Genomic DNA, 14,798 nt, shown 5'->3' on the forward strand with positions numbered 1-14,798 from the left:
TTGTTGGGTAAGCGGAGAGAAACGTACAGTACAACATAATAATTCTGTTCTGTACTAGTATGATCCTCCGTTATAAATTGGAGCACTTCCACTTGGGATATAGGTTTAACACTTAACCAATATTTACAAGGATATTTACATAGTGTGATGGGGTGCTAAAAATTAATAGTTTTATATGCAGATGAGAACTGTGGATATAAATCAAATATTTAGTTATGTGCTATTTACATTATTTCATGATAGTTCTACCTATACAGGCCAAGTTAAGATTGTAGGATGTAAATAATATATAGTTGCTTTTAACAGAGACATATAATACAATATATGTCTCTGCTTTTAATGAAATAAAAGGAAGTTTTATACCATATGTTAAAACGTAAAAATCAATAAAATCTTTTTAAAAATTGAAAGAATTAAAAATCAACTAGATGTGTCGGAACGACACGAAAGGCCCCGTCTCAAAAAAATTGGAAAATCTGCATTTTCAACAACACGTGGGGACACAAACATGCATGGATAGTATCCAGCTCTCAAGACCAATACTAGTTTGATGAAAAATTTCCTTGATCGAATGAGTAGCCGGTTAAATTTCAGCAAACAGGAAGTGGATGTACTGAAGATGTGTTGAAACGACATGAAAATCAGCATATCGGAACGAAACATAAACTTGATCTGTAACTCATCATGGTAGACTCACATATCAAAAATCAGCACACAATCTGAAGGCGTATAGAAAAAAAGTCCGTATAACTGTGATTTTCAACAATTTTCAAAGTCCAAAACCAATTGTCAATTACGACAAAAATCAGCAGAGCAGATCGAAACTTAAACTTGATCTGTAACAAATCATGGTTAACTCACATACCAAAAATCAACCCAATATCTGAAGGTGTTTAGAAAAAAAAATTCGTATAACTGTGATTTTCAACAATTTATCAAAGTCCAAAGCCCGTAATTTCGGCACAAATTAGCAGAGCGGAACAAACTTAAACTTGATCTATAACTCATCATGGTTAACTCACATACCAAAAACAGCCCAATATCTGGAGGCGTTTAGAAAAAAAAGTCCGTATAATGGTTTGTTGCGGAATGACGGGGGTGACGGACACGGGTAAAACTATATGGCCCGACAACTTTGTTGCAAGGCCATGAAAATTGAATCAAAACTGAGACTACTATGTGTTATAGTAGTCTCAGATAAAAAATAACAAAGAAAAAGGGAATGAATTAAGTCATTAAGGTACAAGATAACCAAAAATAAAATAAATCAGTACTTTAAATTTATTATATGACTTAAAATTTGAAAATAAGGTGGCCCCTGCCAAGGTCTCAGCATGTAATTAGATGCAAGCAGCAGATCTAGACATAAATGGGAGCAGTTAGCTTGGCATTCCATACAGACTGCCTGGTCCATCTTTCTTATTTTGTATATGCATTGTATTAATATGTATATAAGCATCTACGTATTAGCTGTATAGGATACAGTAATATTGATGCTATTCTAATGCATATTCATATTGTTGAAAGTCTTGAAGAAAAGCACTTGGATGTTTCAATTTAGCCTCTGGTTAATATATCATTGTGATAGTAGTTCGGTGCGTTTCTTATGCAGTTGATGACAAAATTTTGAGAATGTTTTTGTTATTTCTGTAATGTAATCTGTTGTTAAATAAGATAATGTAGTTGTTGCTAGCTATGAGCAGTCCATTATAATTTGAAGCACGTCCTCCGGTTTATAATTATCTTTGCCACCTTTCCCATTCAGCACGCTTAGATAGAGAAGTTTGTTCATGTGTTTTTGTCCAACACATTCCAGAGATTCACATTCCAGCAGAACATGTCTAATATCCTCTTTAGCTTTGGTGCAGAGTTCACATATTCCAGATGTTTGGTTTTTGATAAATTTTGCATCAGAAGATTGAAGCATGTAGGTTCCAGTTATTGGCCTTCTTTTGACCTCTGCTTTTCGAATTTCATTCTGATTGCTTCTGATAGATTTCCAGGTATTGTGTGGGTTTTCGATAGGATTTTCTTGGATTGACAAGTTAATTGTTGTTTGTAAAGCATTCCTCTTTTCATATATTTGACCAGTATCTATGATGGTTCTTTTCAGCATTTTTTTCCATTTGTATGTTGATGGCAGGTTTTCGAGCAAATCTTTTGGATGTTGGCAAACTATATTTATTTAAGATTTTTTTTATTCTGTTTATAAAAGATTCTGTGAAATCTTTTCCAATTTCCATACTACAGTAAAATTTATTTATAAACTCTATTTCTAACATACAAACATAAGCTTTTTTATATATCAGGTCAGGAATAACCATTAATTGGTGTATTATACCTCAATTCAAGTATTTCCATCATTTGACAGATATAGTGAGATATACCAAAGTATAATCAGTTTTTATCAAAGAGACCTATTTTACAAGTTATGATATAAGACATACAAAATTACCATAGGCACTGGTCTCTGAAAAGAAATTCCCTGTATATGTTAGTATATTTTGTTATATTAAAGTATAAAGATATTTTTCAGAGACAAGTGCCTGTGCTCCGACGTAAGATCATGTATATATAGGAGCAATAAATCTTTACACCAATATAAAACAAATATTTTAAAATTGGAAATGTCTATTCTTACAAAAACCTTTAGCTCAACAAACTAAATCTGAAACTTATTGTGGCATTATAAAATATTAGAATTCAAAAAGTTTTTAAAAGGCTGAAAATATAAACCTGTAAATTATAGATCGGCCATATCATTAACATTATGCTGTAAGATCATAGAACACATCATCACAAGTAACATAATGTCACATTGAGAAAAAAAATAACATTTTATATAAATAAACACGACTCATCCAATAACTTAGCATCTATATAGTATGAATAATCGTAACATACAAACTGACCTTATCATTACGGACTTTGCTAACGCGTATAATAAAGTTCTACATTAACGGCTACTTTACCTGTTTACGCAGTTACTGCGGCTGAACTTTAATTTGAAATAAACATCTAAACAAATTAAACTACAATGCTATCAGAAAAAAAACACTAAACTGGATGCAAGCTTTCTTATTCGATAGAACACACACAGTTGTAATGAATGGTATTTCCTCTACATCAGTGCCAGTCACATCTGGAGTACCTGTCTAATCTCTATGATATGATATCTAATTTATACCAATAATGTTTTAATAATATCTAACATTTAGCAAATTAAGACTCTTTGCTGATGACTGCATCATATATGTGAATATATATTTTTTTTGATTATTACAATTTTATTTGTTTTTTCGTACTCAATAGCAATAGCTCACATCATCGGAAGGTAGATATTTTAAAATGAAAGTCGAAGTCAAATTTTCTTATTTATGCGGTGGAAGGTGGCAGATAGAAATCAAATTATTTTCGTCATAAAATGTAAATCTTCCTGTTGGACGGTGATAAAATCCAATATAACCCCGCAAAAGAAACAACTTATCTGTGAATTATCCCTTCGGAACTGAAAGAAAAAGAGCTTTTATAATAATGCTTGAATGAACATTCCAAGAAAAACACTCTATTCTCTCTTTTAAAACTGGAGTACATGGTTCGAATAGAATACATCCTGCAATTTTCAACAGGATCCATCAATGCTATTTTGTACCAAAATTGATTTAAATGGTTGATTGTCGTTGAGAAACCCCCAGTTGGATACATAAATAAATCCCCCTCCCCCCGAAAAAAAAAAACACTAAAAAAACCCTTAATTTTCTTTTTTATCTTGTACTGGCCAGAACACAGCAAACTGTGCATTGATATTTGTTTATAAGATCACTGCCGTGTGAGACGAGAATACACACAGGGTAACTTTTATTCGTATATGGTGAACTGACCTGCGAAAATAGTAATATAGGGAAACTCTCTGGTCGTTAAATCCTTATGAATATGTAATATCAAATACGTTTCTTTTACAGGATTTAATCTTTCACAATATAAATCACAGGAGATAACTACGACATACATAAAGACTATACCTACCAAGCTATCATGGGAATCTTCTGAAAAAAGCAGCTATTAAAGAACTTTGGCTTAGCAAATTACAATCTGATATGGCTCAGAAAACTACATAAAAATATCTATTTTAAAGTAGTGTGCTGAACCATATCAGATCATATACGATTGTAGTTAATCATAAATCATAAAGAAGCAAATATTCCAGAGGAAAAGAAGTCCCAACTTGTAACTGTTGATGGTTGAATGATGAGTATGCGGTTCATTTCTTATTGGAAATCCCAGCTTTATTCAAATGTAGCTGACTAAAGTTGTCGTCAAATTATTTCCCAGGGAAACCATATAAGAAATATTTTCCTGGGAAACTAATATTTTTGGTGGAAAATATCGGAAACACTTACGCGCGTAAAATAGTACCATCTTATACTTCTATTTCCCTGGGAAACATTTCATGAATACCAGTTCAATATGTCTAGTTTCCCATGGAAATGAATCCTATATAAGACATTCCTTTTTGTGTCACTGATTGTTCGTGTAATCCTCTGAAATCAAACTTGTAAAATTAAGATGATTTCAGTAAGTAATATAACCGAATCATGTTCAGAAATTTATGCATTTTTTTACATTAATTGTATATGGAGAAAATTTGAATTTCTATTGTTTCCCACACAATACACGTTCTCTTTGGAAATTATTCATTTTCTCAAAAGTGTCTATTAATGCCTATTTCCAGTCCGTTATAATATTCATTTTTAGCTCACCTGGCCCAAAAGGGCCAAGTGGGCTTTTCTCATCACTTGGCGTTTCATCGTCGTCCGTCGTCGTCGTAGTTAACTTTTACAAACATCTTCTCCTCTGAAACTACTGGGCCAAATAAAATCAAACTTGGCCTAAATCATCCTTAGGGTATCTAGTTTACAAAATGTATCCGATGACCCCGCCCATCAACCAAAATGGCCGCCATGGCTAAAAATAGAACATGGGGGGGGGGGGGGGGGGGTAAAATGCAGTTTTTGGCTTATATCTCTGAAATTAAAGCATTTAGAGCAAATCTGACTGGATAAAAATGTTCATCAAGTCAAGATCTATCTGCCCTGAAATTTTCAGACGCATCAGAAAACCCGTTGTTGGGTTGCTTCCCCTGAATTGGTAATTTTAAGGAAATTTTGCATTTTTTGGTTATTATCTTGAATATTATAATAGAAAGAGATAAACTGAAAACAGCAAAATTGTTCAACAAAGTAAGATCTACAAATAAGTCAACTTGACCAAAATTGTCAATTAACCCCATAAGGAGTTATTGCCCTTTAAAGTCAATTTTTCACAATTTTTCGTAAATTTTTGTAATGTTTTACAAAAACCTTCTCCACTTAATCTACTGGGCCAGATAGAATTCAAATAAGCCACAATTTTTCAATAGGGTATCTTGATTGAAAAATGTATCCGTTGACCCTGTCATCCAACCAACATGGCGGCCATTGACTTAAAATAGAACATAGGGGTTTACTATAGAAGTCTATCGGAAAATTGTAAAAAAAAAAATTTCAAATGGTCACAACTTGAAAACTAATTTATATAATGATAAGGGGTCTTCAGTAACTATTGTAAGACTACAATGGGATGACCAGCTTTAAATTTAACTACTCGGCCGAATTATACCAAACTTGGCCTCAATCATTATTAGGGTATCGTCTCAGATTTGTTTTCCTGTATACCTTTATATAAAGGTATATAGGAAATTTTTTTCTGAGACGAGTGCCTGTGTATCTAATACTATTTATTATTAGTTTAACCTTATTTCACATGATTTCCAAAACCACAGTAGATACAGGTGAGCGACACAGGCTCTTGAGAACCTCTAGCTTTGTATCTCTATGATGTGATGAACTATTCCGACAGAGTCAGCTGAATGTTAGTAGCAGTGCTAGATCATAATTTGAACTCTTTGTAGTTTTATACATTTTATTTGAATAACAAGTATGGACACATATCAGTGTGGATAGTATGTTTAAATGTTTGACAGTGTTTCCTGACAACAAAGTTTTCGTGTTTTTCCCCATAGTGTTCTATGTTAAACTGTGTTGCACAGTGGTAGCCATCCTGAATATCAGACCAGTACCAAACATTAAAAGTTTGCTGTGTCGGTTATTCAATATTTGGTTTTTATGTTCAGGATTGTCATGGAGGAGATGCTATTTGTACATGTTACATGGATTACCAAATGATTCTGTTAAAATATGTCCAACTACTTTGAGTTTGGATTAAAGTAAAAACTCAGTAGAGGAACACGTTAGCTGTATTTCTGCATTATGCGATTTTTATATGCAAGATGGTTTATAAGAACCTGTATGTATGTTCTTTCTTATGGTTCTATTTATGTTCGTTGTGGTGGTCATTTCTTACATGGAACTGTAAATTAGTTAAGGATCATCTCAGTAGCATAAGTGAAAGAATTCGTTCGAAATTGTTTCTCAGACGTTGTCTAATAGTTCAAAGTGATGATAATACCTGGCTTGCACATGGGACTAGATGAGCAAGAAAGTACACTCCTGTTGTATTACACATGTATATATTTTAATTCAATTCTTTCTTTGAAAATATCTTTTTCTTATATTCTCCAAGGCCTGGTAGAAGTTATACAAAAGAAAAATTTCCAGTATGAAATAATTCTAATAACATGGTATATCCAATTTATTTGTTTCTGATTCTTAATTTCTGGAAATAAATTATGACAAATAGTGCAAACTAAAAGAAATATGAACTATGATTTTGTAGTATTGAAATGAAAAGGTATTGCAGAATTAATCTTGTTTCAAGGTTTTTGTTATGTGGATAAAAGTATAAATGAAACCTGCGGGATGCAGTTTAAATTTGTTGTGGTATAAAAATAAACAGTGCTGTAATCTGGTAACATTAAAATAAATTAAGAAATTAATGAATGAATGATAAAAGTTGAACAATGAAAGATAATTTTAGTAACTGACCAGGCATTGTAAGTTTCGTCCATATGTATGAATGAATGACCAGTTGCACTCAGGACTCGTGACTGCTTAAAAATGCTATATAGTTTTTTTGTCGTGTGAATTTCTCACTTATTATGAGTAAAATCTGTATTTGGCAAGTTGCATCCTTGATAGGTTGGTTCCCTCTGTAAAATATTCAGTATGCCTTCGGGATATACAAGTATTGTCAAACTTGTCAAATAACGGCCGAGTACCCGTCTTCATCCTTGCAAGGTCTACATGTCCGTCAGATAGGGTTTCCTGACCTCGACATCATTTCATGGGATAGTGATCAAGGTTAAGTTTTCGTTTGAAAGTACGTAGCTGAGATACTATTAACAGTACGTCAACTAAATTTGATGTATGTAATGATCGTTAAGTGTACATCCCTGTCTGGCAATCATAATACATTGACGAGACAACCATGAAAATGAGGTCAAATGTCATTTAACCTTGACCTCATTTTCATGGTTGTCTCGTCAATGTAAATGTTTTGCGATTTAGTCCGTTTCGCAAATACTATAAGCAATAGGTCAAATTTATTGGGTGTATGGAATGATTGTTAGGTTTAAAAGTCTGTCTGGCAGGGTTCATTTTACTTTGACCTCATTTTCAAGGTTCATTGGTCAGTGTTATGTTTTAATGGATAAGAAGGTTTCTCATATACTATAAGCAATACGTGAACTATATTTGGTGTATTTTAATGATTGCAAGATGTTCATGTCTTTCTGGTAGAGTTGATCTGACCTTTACCTCATTTTCATTGTTCACTGGGCAATCTGAAGATTTTTTATTATGAATTAAAACCATGAATTCAACTCTATTTTGGCGTATGAAATGATTATATGGTGTACATTTCTATCTGACAGGTTCGTCTCAACTTAACCTCATTTTCTTAGGTCAAAGGTCGGCGTTATGTTTTCATGGTCGAGTTCGTTTCTCAGATACTATAACTGAAAGGTTAACTATATGTGTTGTATGGAATGATTGAAAGGTGAACATGTCTGTTTGGCAGAGTTTATCAGACCTTGAACTCATTTTCATGGTTCATTGATCAAAGTTAAGTTTTCTTAGTTAGGTCTTTTCTCAGATACTTAAAGCAATAGGTTAACTATATTTTGTGTATGGAATGATTGTAGGGCGTACATGTCCGTCTGGCAGGGTTTATCTGACCTTCACCTCAGTTACATGGATCATTGATACTGTTAATTTTATGTAATACATTTTGTTTTACCTTTTTCTTTAAGGCTTTCAACATCAATTCAATCATGATCAGTAAAGCAGACGAGATATTACAGTGTGTGCATTTCAAAGGGATATGATCATAACTATGGATGATCATCTAAACTTGATCCATAATCTACCTATTTGATGTTTCATCTCATGATCTATGGTCCAAGCACATGGACAGACACACATTTTGATTCTTAAATACTATAATAGAATTGAGCATGGAAACGGGGAATGTGTTTAAGAGACAACAAATACGACAAAAGAGCAGAAAACAGCCCAAGGCTATCATTGAGTCTTCAACGCAGCGAAAAAAATCCCGCACCCGGCGGCAGGCTTCAGCTGTCTCCTAAACAATAAGAATGTATGAAAATCTTTGATTCAAAGAAAAATTAGATTTGTCAATACGACATGAATTGTCCCGCTCGCAAAAAAGCTTGAAGCCATTTTTAGGAGTGGAAATTTGATATGTGAAGGCGTTTAGAAAAAAAGTCTGTTCGTTGTGGAATGACGGGATGACAGAAGTACGGAATGATGGAATGACGAATAAGGGTAAAACTATAAGGCCCCGACCACTTTGTGGCGGGGCCATAACAATTAAAATGCATACCTTTAAAAGAACACTATGAATTGGTAAATTGAAATAAATACATTGTTTACATTGCAACTGGGACCAATGTATTAAACATATATAAGTCAAAAACTGCAAAGCACCATGGTTATAAATAGTAATCACAGTATAACCATTTAGATTTTGTTTCCCTTATATATATTTTCCTTGTGATGTATAAATACTTTTATACTATTTTTGTCATTTGAATAACAAATGTCTGATATAAAGATGATGCAAACAACGCAGCTATTCAAAGCAATTTCATTTCAAAACAGTTACTTTTTCAGCGTCATTCTCCAGTTCTTGTTTGTCACCCATTTTTTCTATCAGGTTAAAAGTTACTTCTGATTTAACATTTCCAGTACAATCTTTGTCTATGCCTCCATCTGATTTATAACCCGCTGTATTAAGAGTGGAAGTCTCCTTCCTAAAAATAGAATATAAATTAATAGAATTAATAGAATTGTTCTTGATGAATAAAAATCAACAGTATAACGATTAGCAAAGTGACTCCTTAAATAGTTGTTAATGTCGAAACAATAGGCAACAAAGTGACTCCTTAAATAGTTGTTAATGTCAAAACAAAAATATAGGTATAGGTAAACAACTAATATATTTAAAGGAATGCTCGCAGTTATTGAAAGCAAGCTCAACGAAAAAGGAATGCCCACAGTTATTGAAAGCAAGCTCAAGTAAAGGAATGCTCGCAGTTATTGAAAGCAAGCTCAAGTAAAGGAATGCCCACAGTTATTGAAAGCAAGCTCAAGTAAAGGAATGCTCGCAGTTATTGAAAGCAAGCTCAAGTAAAGGAATGCTCACAGTTATTGAAAGCAAGCTCAAGTAAAGGAATGCTCACAGTTATTGAAAGCAAGCTCAAGTAAAGGAATGCTCGCAGTTATTGAAAGCAAGCTCAAGTAAAGGAATGCTCACAGTTATTGAAAGCAAGCTCAAGTAAAGGAATGCTCGCAGTTATTGAAAGCAAGCTCAAATAAATAAATGCTCACAGTTATTGAAAGCAAGCTCGAGTAAAGGAATGCTTCCAGTTATTGAAAGCAAGCTCAAGTAAAGGAATGCTCGCAGTTAATGAAAGCAAGCTCAAGTAAAGGAATGCTCGCAGTTATTGAAAGCAAACTCAAGTAAAGGAATGCTCACAATTGTTGAAAGCAAGCTCAAAAACCTGTTTGCTAACATTAAATCATGCCACCTTAAATTCTAATATTGGCGGTTGAACATCAGATTAGATTTCATACGTCGTTAACATTTTAGTTTTGTATCAAACTATAGATAGGCGATAATTACTTCAAAATACCAAATTAAAAGATTGAACACAAACAATTTTATGAGTTTATTTATTGAAAAAGGCAACAGGGACCACTTCTAAACTTGTTTGCATTATAGATGATATTACCATCAAAAGCTTGGGGTCAAGAAATTCAATCCTGTTTATGAAGCAAGTTCGAATTATACTTCCACAATAAACCCTCGTATGTGATATATGTATGTTAGAATTTAGTAAAGTTTTGACCGTTATTATAATATCATTAATCTATGAACATTATGAAAGTTGTCTTTGTAAACAATTGTGTTCGTTGAAATTGTTGTTAAAATGTGATCATCTATCAATATCATCTTCTCTGCAGAAGGAGATTTGGGATATTAACGTACTAACATTTGTAATATCAGTTTTATTTATCTCTTCATAGAACACTTAGCGAAAGAAATAGAACATTGTTGACGGCGTTTTAGCTGGTATAACAATGCAGTGACCGAAACCAATGCCGTATAGTAAGCTATAAAACCCAGGTTCAGTCACAAATTGTTAACTTTACCTGTAATAACTTGTCAAGAAGGGTTATGATAAAACCTCGAATTTTGACATGTTTAAGAAATTTGAGTTCTGTTTTTTCATATTAACATTGAGAGTAATTACCTACAAGATTTTTGAAGATTTTATAAAATGTGCATTATGTTGAAAACACGGGTTGGTGATGTGTTTATGAAAACCAATCTTACCTCCTGTTTTTAATCTTTTTACAGTATATAACTACCAGCACGACAATAAGTATTAAGATGATGTATGCTGTAACACCTGATATGAGTCCAATTCTTACTTCTTTTTCTTCTGAAAAAAAAAAATAAAACAACAATAATGCAATTAAATAACTGACATGGATTTTATTTTCATCTAGTGTACCATGAAATTTTATTTTTATTGCCTTTAACAAACTAATGATTTCATAATTAGTTACAAACCAATCCTGAAAATTATTTAAACCAGCTTCCATAAAATATAAGACTGACTATAGTCCCGTGGTTGACTTTGACAGACAAGGAACCTTGTCATTATGGGCAGATAGCAATGTGGTAAAAAGAACCAGACTAGACACGTGGTTGACTTTGACAGACAAGGAATCTTGTCATTATGGGCAGATAGCAATGTGGTTAAAGAACCAGACTACATAAAATATATTGCCATGTTTTCATTCTTCTTCCATCAAGTTTTTGTAAATGTTTCCACTAAATGTTAGAAACTACTGACTGTTAAATACTTGGCTTACTTTCAGATGGACCAAATATCATTTCTGGATCTATCATCTCACACCGATTACCAACATATTTAGTATAACATCTGAAAAAAGAAAATAGGCTTATCATGCATCCAAATAAGTAAACAACATTTTATATTAGCTTTAAATACTTCCACACACACACACACACAACAGAAACTGGTTTAAGATTAACTGCTAAGTTTTACACTCTTGTATTCAACAATTACTGGTATTACCAAGAAAGTTGATGACAATGTATACATGGATATTGAAAACTTCCCCTTCCAATCTATGGATTTCGTTGCTTTTACAACAGAATAAGAGTGCTCGTTACATATAGTTATTATCATTCCTCTTTTTTATCCAAGTACAGCTAAGATACTCACGCACATTGCACTATTCTGCCTCCTACTTCAACAGCAAAGCATGATCCTCCATTCAAACAGGCCAATGTTTGTGTTTCGTTAAATGTACAACCTAGTCTATGATTTTCTGGAATTGTTTGGTTATTTACCTTGTACTTCATTTTGCTTTCAGTTGAATTGTTAGAACTTCTCATACAACCTTCTGTGGAAAATATAAAAACCGTAAGACAACATTTGACAAGTACAGATATTTAATATTTTCAATATATTCACCTTAATAGTTAGTTTTAAGTACTGCATCGTCCTAGTAGTTAATATCAAGACGGGTGACTTGGGATATTGGTAGGCTTTTATACAGAACTATACTAGATTTTGTAATGCATTATTGCATATTTAGCTAATCGTTAGTCTAAAACAGGGATGTTTTACAGCTTTATTAGAATTAATATTTAGTAAATTAAAATCGAAGCCCAAAAAATGGTCAAGTTTATGAACTTATAGTTTTATGGAACAGTTTTGAGCAACATTATGCCCATTATTACTTAAATTGCCTCTGGGTACGAAAATAAACTTCAGTCGGTAATGGGACCGGCGCCGCGAGTGTAATGTTGTAACCGGTTAAATGCAAACAGAGAAAAATGGAGAGAAAAACTTAATTCGGACCATATAGTTTTTCGGAGATGTCGGCCCTGTTCATACACTGCCATTTGGTCCTCAGTATTATAAATTATTTGACATATTAATATTGAATGGGCCTTTTTTTTTTTGACTGTCTAGAAAGCGAAAGAGATTGAGAATCTAAATCCATCTATCGAGTTACCTGTGAAAACAACCATCAAACTGTAGACTGGAAACAATAGGCCCAGTAATGGCATGTTTGGTTCCCTGAAAATGTTAGAAAAAGTTCATACTGATAAGGTGATATGATACAGTGTGGTGCCCTGCTGTCTGGGAAAATAAAACACTAGGGTTTTGTAACAAAAGCTTATTTAATTCGATTAATTTACATATTTATCTTTTAAAATGGCTGGTTAACACCATAATATATATGTAAAAGGAGTGATTCTGGGATGCACTGTATAAGGTGTGTTCTAATGCACTCGAATGATACTCAAGACCATGCATACAAAAGAAATACAATTTGATGGCAATCATGGTAAACAAGCTCTTTATATAGTTATGAAACCAACAAATTTACTTCAAGGCATAATCTATATCTAAATATACATATTAATCGCATCCAGCCAACAAGATGTCAGATTAGCCATAATGTCGTCACGAGGCTTGCTCGCAATAATTCATTGTAGTAAGACGGGAAACGCGTCTTCAGCTACTTTAAAATGGTTAGCAGCATTCAGTTTCATTACAATTAGCAAAAGTCCACTAATCGACTTCTGCAATTACTTAATAAAATATAGTAAATTTAAATGAGATATCATCAATTTATATGAACATCATTAGCCTGAAATAAATAAAGGATAAAAAGGGATAAAGTATACCTATAACATCTAAACATCTATTAATTTGCTAACTTAGTTCCTTATATTCCGTAAGGAATTATTTGTCTACTGAATGAGTAAATCTAGACAAGTCTAATTACAATGGATTCATGCTTATAGACTAACTATTGTTCAAGGTTACCATGTACTTTTTTTATTTATTTATATCTGTATTTCCTCCAATAATGAAGAGCATTAATGTATGCAATCAAGAAATAATTATATGTACGAACTTGATAACTATATTTTTTTTCAATGATCACCCAGTGAAAGCCATCTACTATGCAACTTTTCTACATGTTTAACTCGCGATTCTAATTTTAACATCCTTTTTGTTCGCCTCAACATTATATATCTTCGATAAAGTACATAGATAGGTATGTCTTATTTTATCCAGAGATATATAATACAATATTATTATAGTATATGTCTCTGTTTTATTAAAAAAAAATACCACTCTTGGATTAAAATGTGTAATACCAGTCAGTAGCCAAACCTAATTTTACGCGAGATATAAGATTAATTTCTCTATAAAAATAATGTGCTGAATGTGTTTTATTGTTCAGTTCTTCCTAAAAGCATTTTTTTTGTATTTCCAAATGTTGGATCTCCAATACTTATCATGAAAATCATCCAAAGCTTCCATTAATACAAGTGAATATAGTATTCATATAAACCACGACAATCATCCAAAGCTTCCTTTATTAATACAAGTAAATATAGTAATCCTATAAACCATGAAAATCATCCAAATCTTCCTCTAATACAAGTAAATATAGTAATTTTTGAAAAGAGCAAAACTTGGCTGCAACGACGCTTTGCCTGTATCATTCATTTGGCATTCACTGTATTTGTGTAAAGTGTTAAACATTTACGTTTGATAAATTTCTACTACCAAAAACTTACCAGTTGAAAAAAAATCAGCTAATAACCATCCCCATTACTATAATATTCGCATCTACCTGAATATCAGTTGATAACGATAATGTAACTGTATATAAACATTTGTGGTATGAATTCCGAGCAATATTTTTTTTGATAATTCCACTCTTTTCGCCCACACCGCCGCGTTTAATTAGCATGCCCATCCTTTTAGTCAACGCCTCCGCGAATAAGTATCATGTCAGGTACATTGATAGAAAAAAAAAACATATTAAATTTTAACATGAACAAAATATTTAGGCCGATTTTCAATTTTAACTTTTGGGGGGTATCCGGTATCGATTTAAAATAACGCAAATATGTTCTTTTACCTGTACACGTAAGTTATTTCAAATATTCACATGCCGATTAACGAATAGAACTGGAATTTAACGCCCTCTCTTTTCGTATTTTTAACATGTTACTGCATAAAACAAACTTATTCTTTCCATTTTGGTAGAATCAATTCTAGCAAATATCGAGTTTTTATAGATGAAATAAACTAGTAAGACATATCCAACAAAACCTATATTTACATAGGAAGTAGAGCTACGTATTCCCTTCCAAGTAGATACTTTTTTTTCTTTTTTTGTTCTAGATGTCCCAGGTGTAAAGGAATT

General features: G+C 32.6%; 1 protein-coding gene across 1 annotated transcript; it reads right to left on the reverse strand.

Moving 5' to 3' along the window:
- Nucleotides 1-7,450: 7,450 nt before the first annotated feature.
- LOC127731019 (uncharacterized) lies at nucleotides 7,451-14,364 on the reverse strand. Its single transcript, XM_052239749.1, has 6 exons — nucleotides 14,164-14,364; nucleotides 12,579-12,643; nucleotides 11,780-11,960; nucleotides 11,403-11,473; nucleotides 10,858-10,966; nucleotides 7,451-9,271 (listed from the first exon to the last, which is right to left on the reverse strand). The coding sequence occupies exons 2-6, from the start codon at nucleotides 12,631-12,633 to the stop codon at nucleotides 9,106-9,108; spliced, it is 582 nt and encodes a 193-aa protein (XP_052095709.1). The 5' UTR covers nucleotides 12,634-12,643; nucleotides 14,164-14,364; the 3' UTR covers nucleotides 7,451-9,105.
- Nucleotides 14,365-14,798: the final 434 nt, after the last annotated feature.

The sequence above is a fragment of the Mytilus californianus genome, unplaced genomic scaffold (assembly GCF_021869535.1).
Source record: "Mytilus californianus isolate M0D057914Y unplaced genomic scaffold, xbMytCali1.0.p SCAF_2, whole genome shotgun sequence".
In the NCBI taxonomy this organism is placed as follows: Eukaryota; Metazoa; Mollusca; class Bivalvia; order Mytilida; family Mytilidae; genus Mytilus; species Mytilus californianus.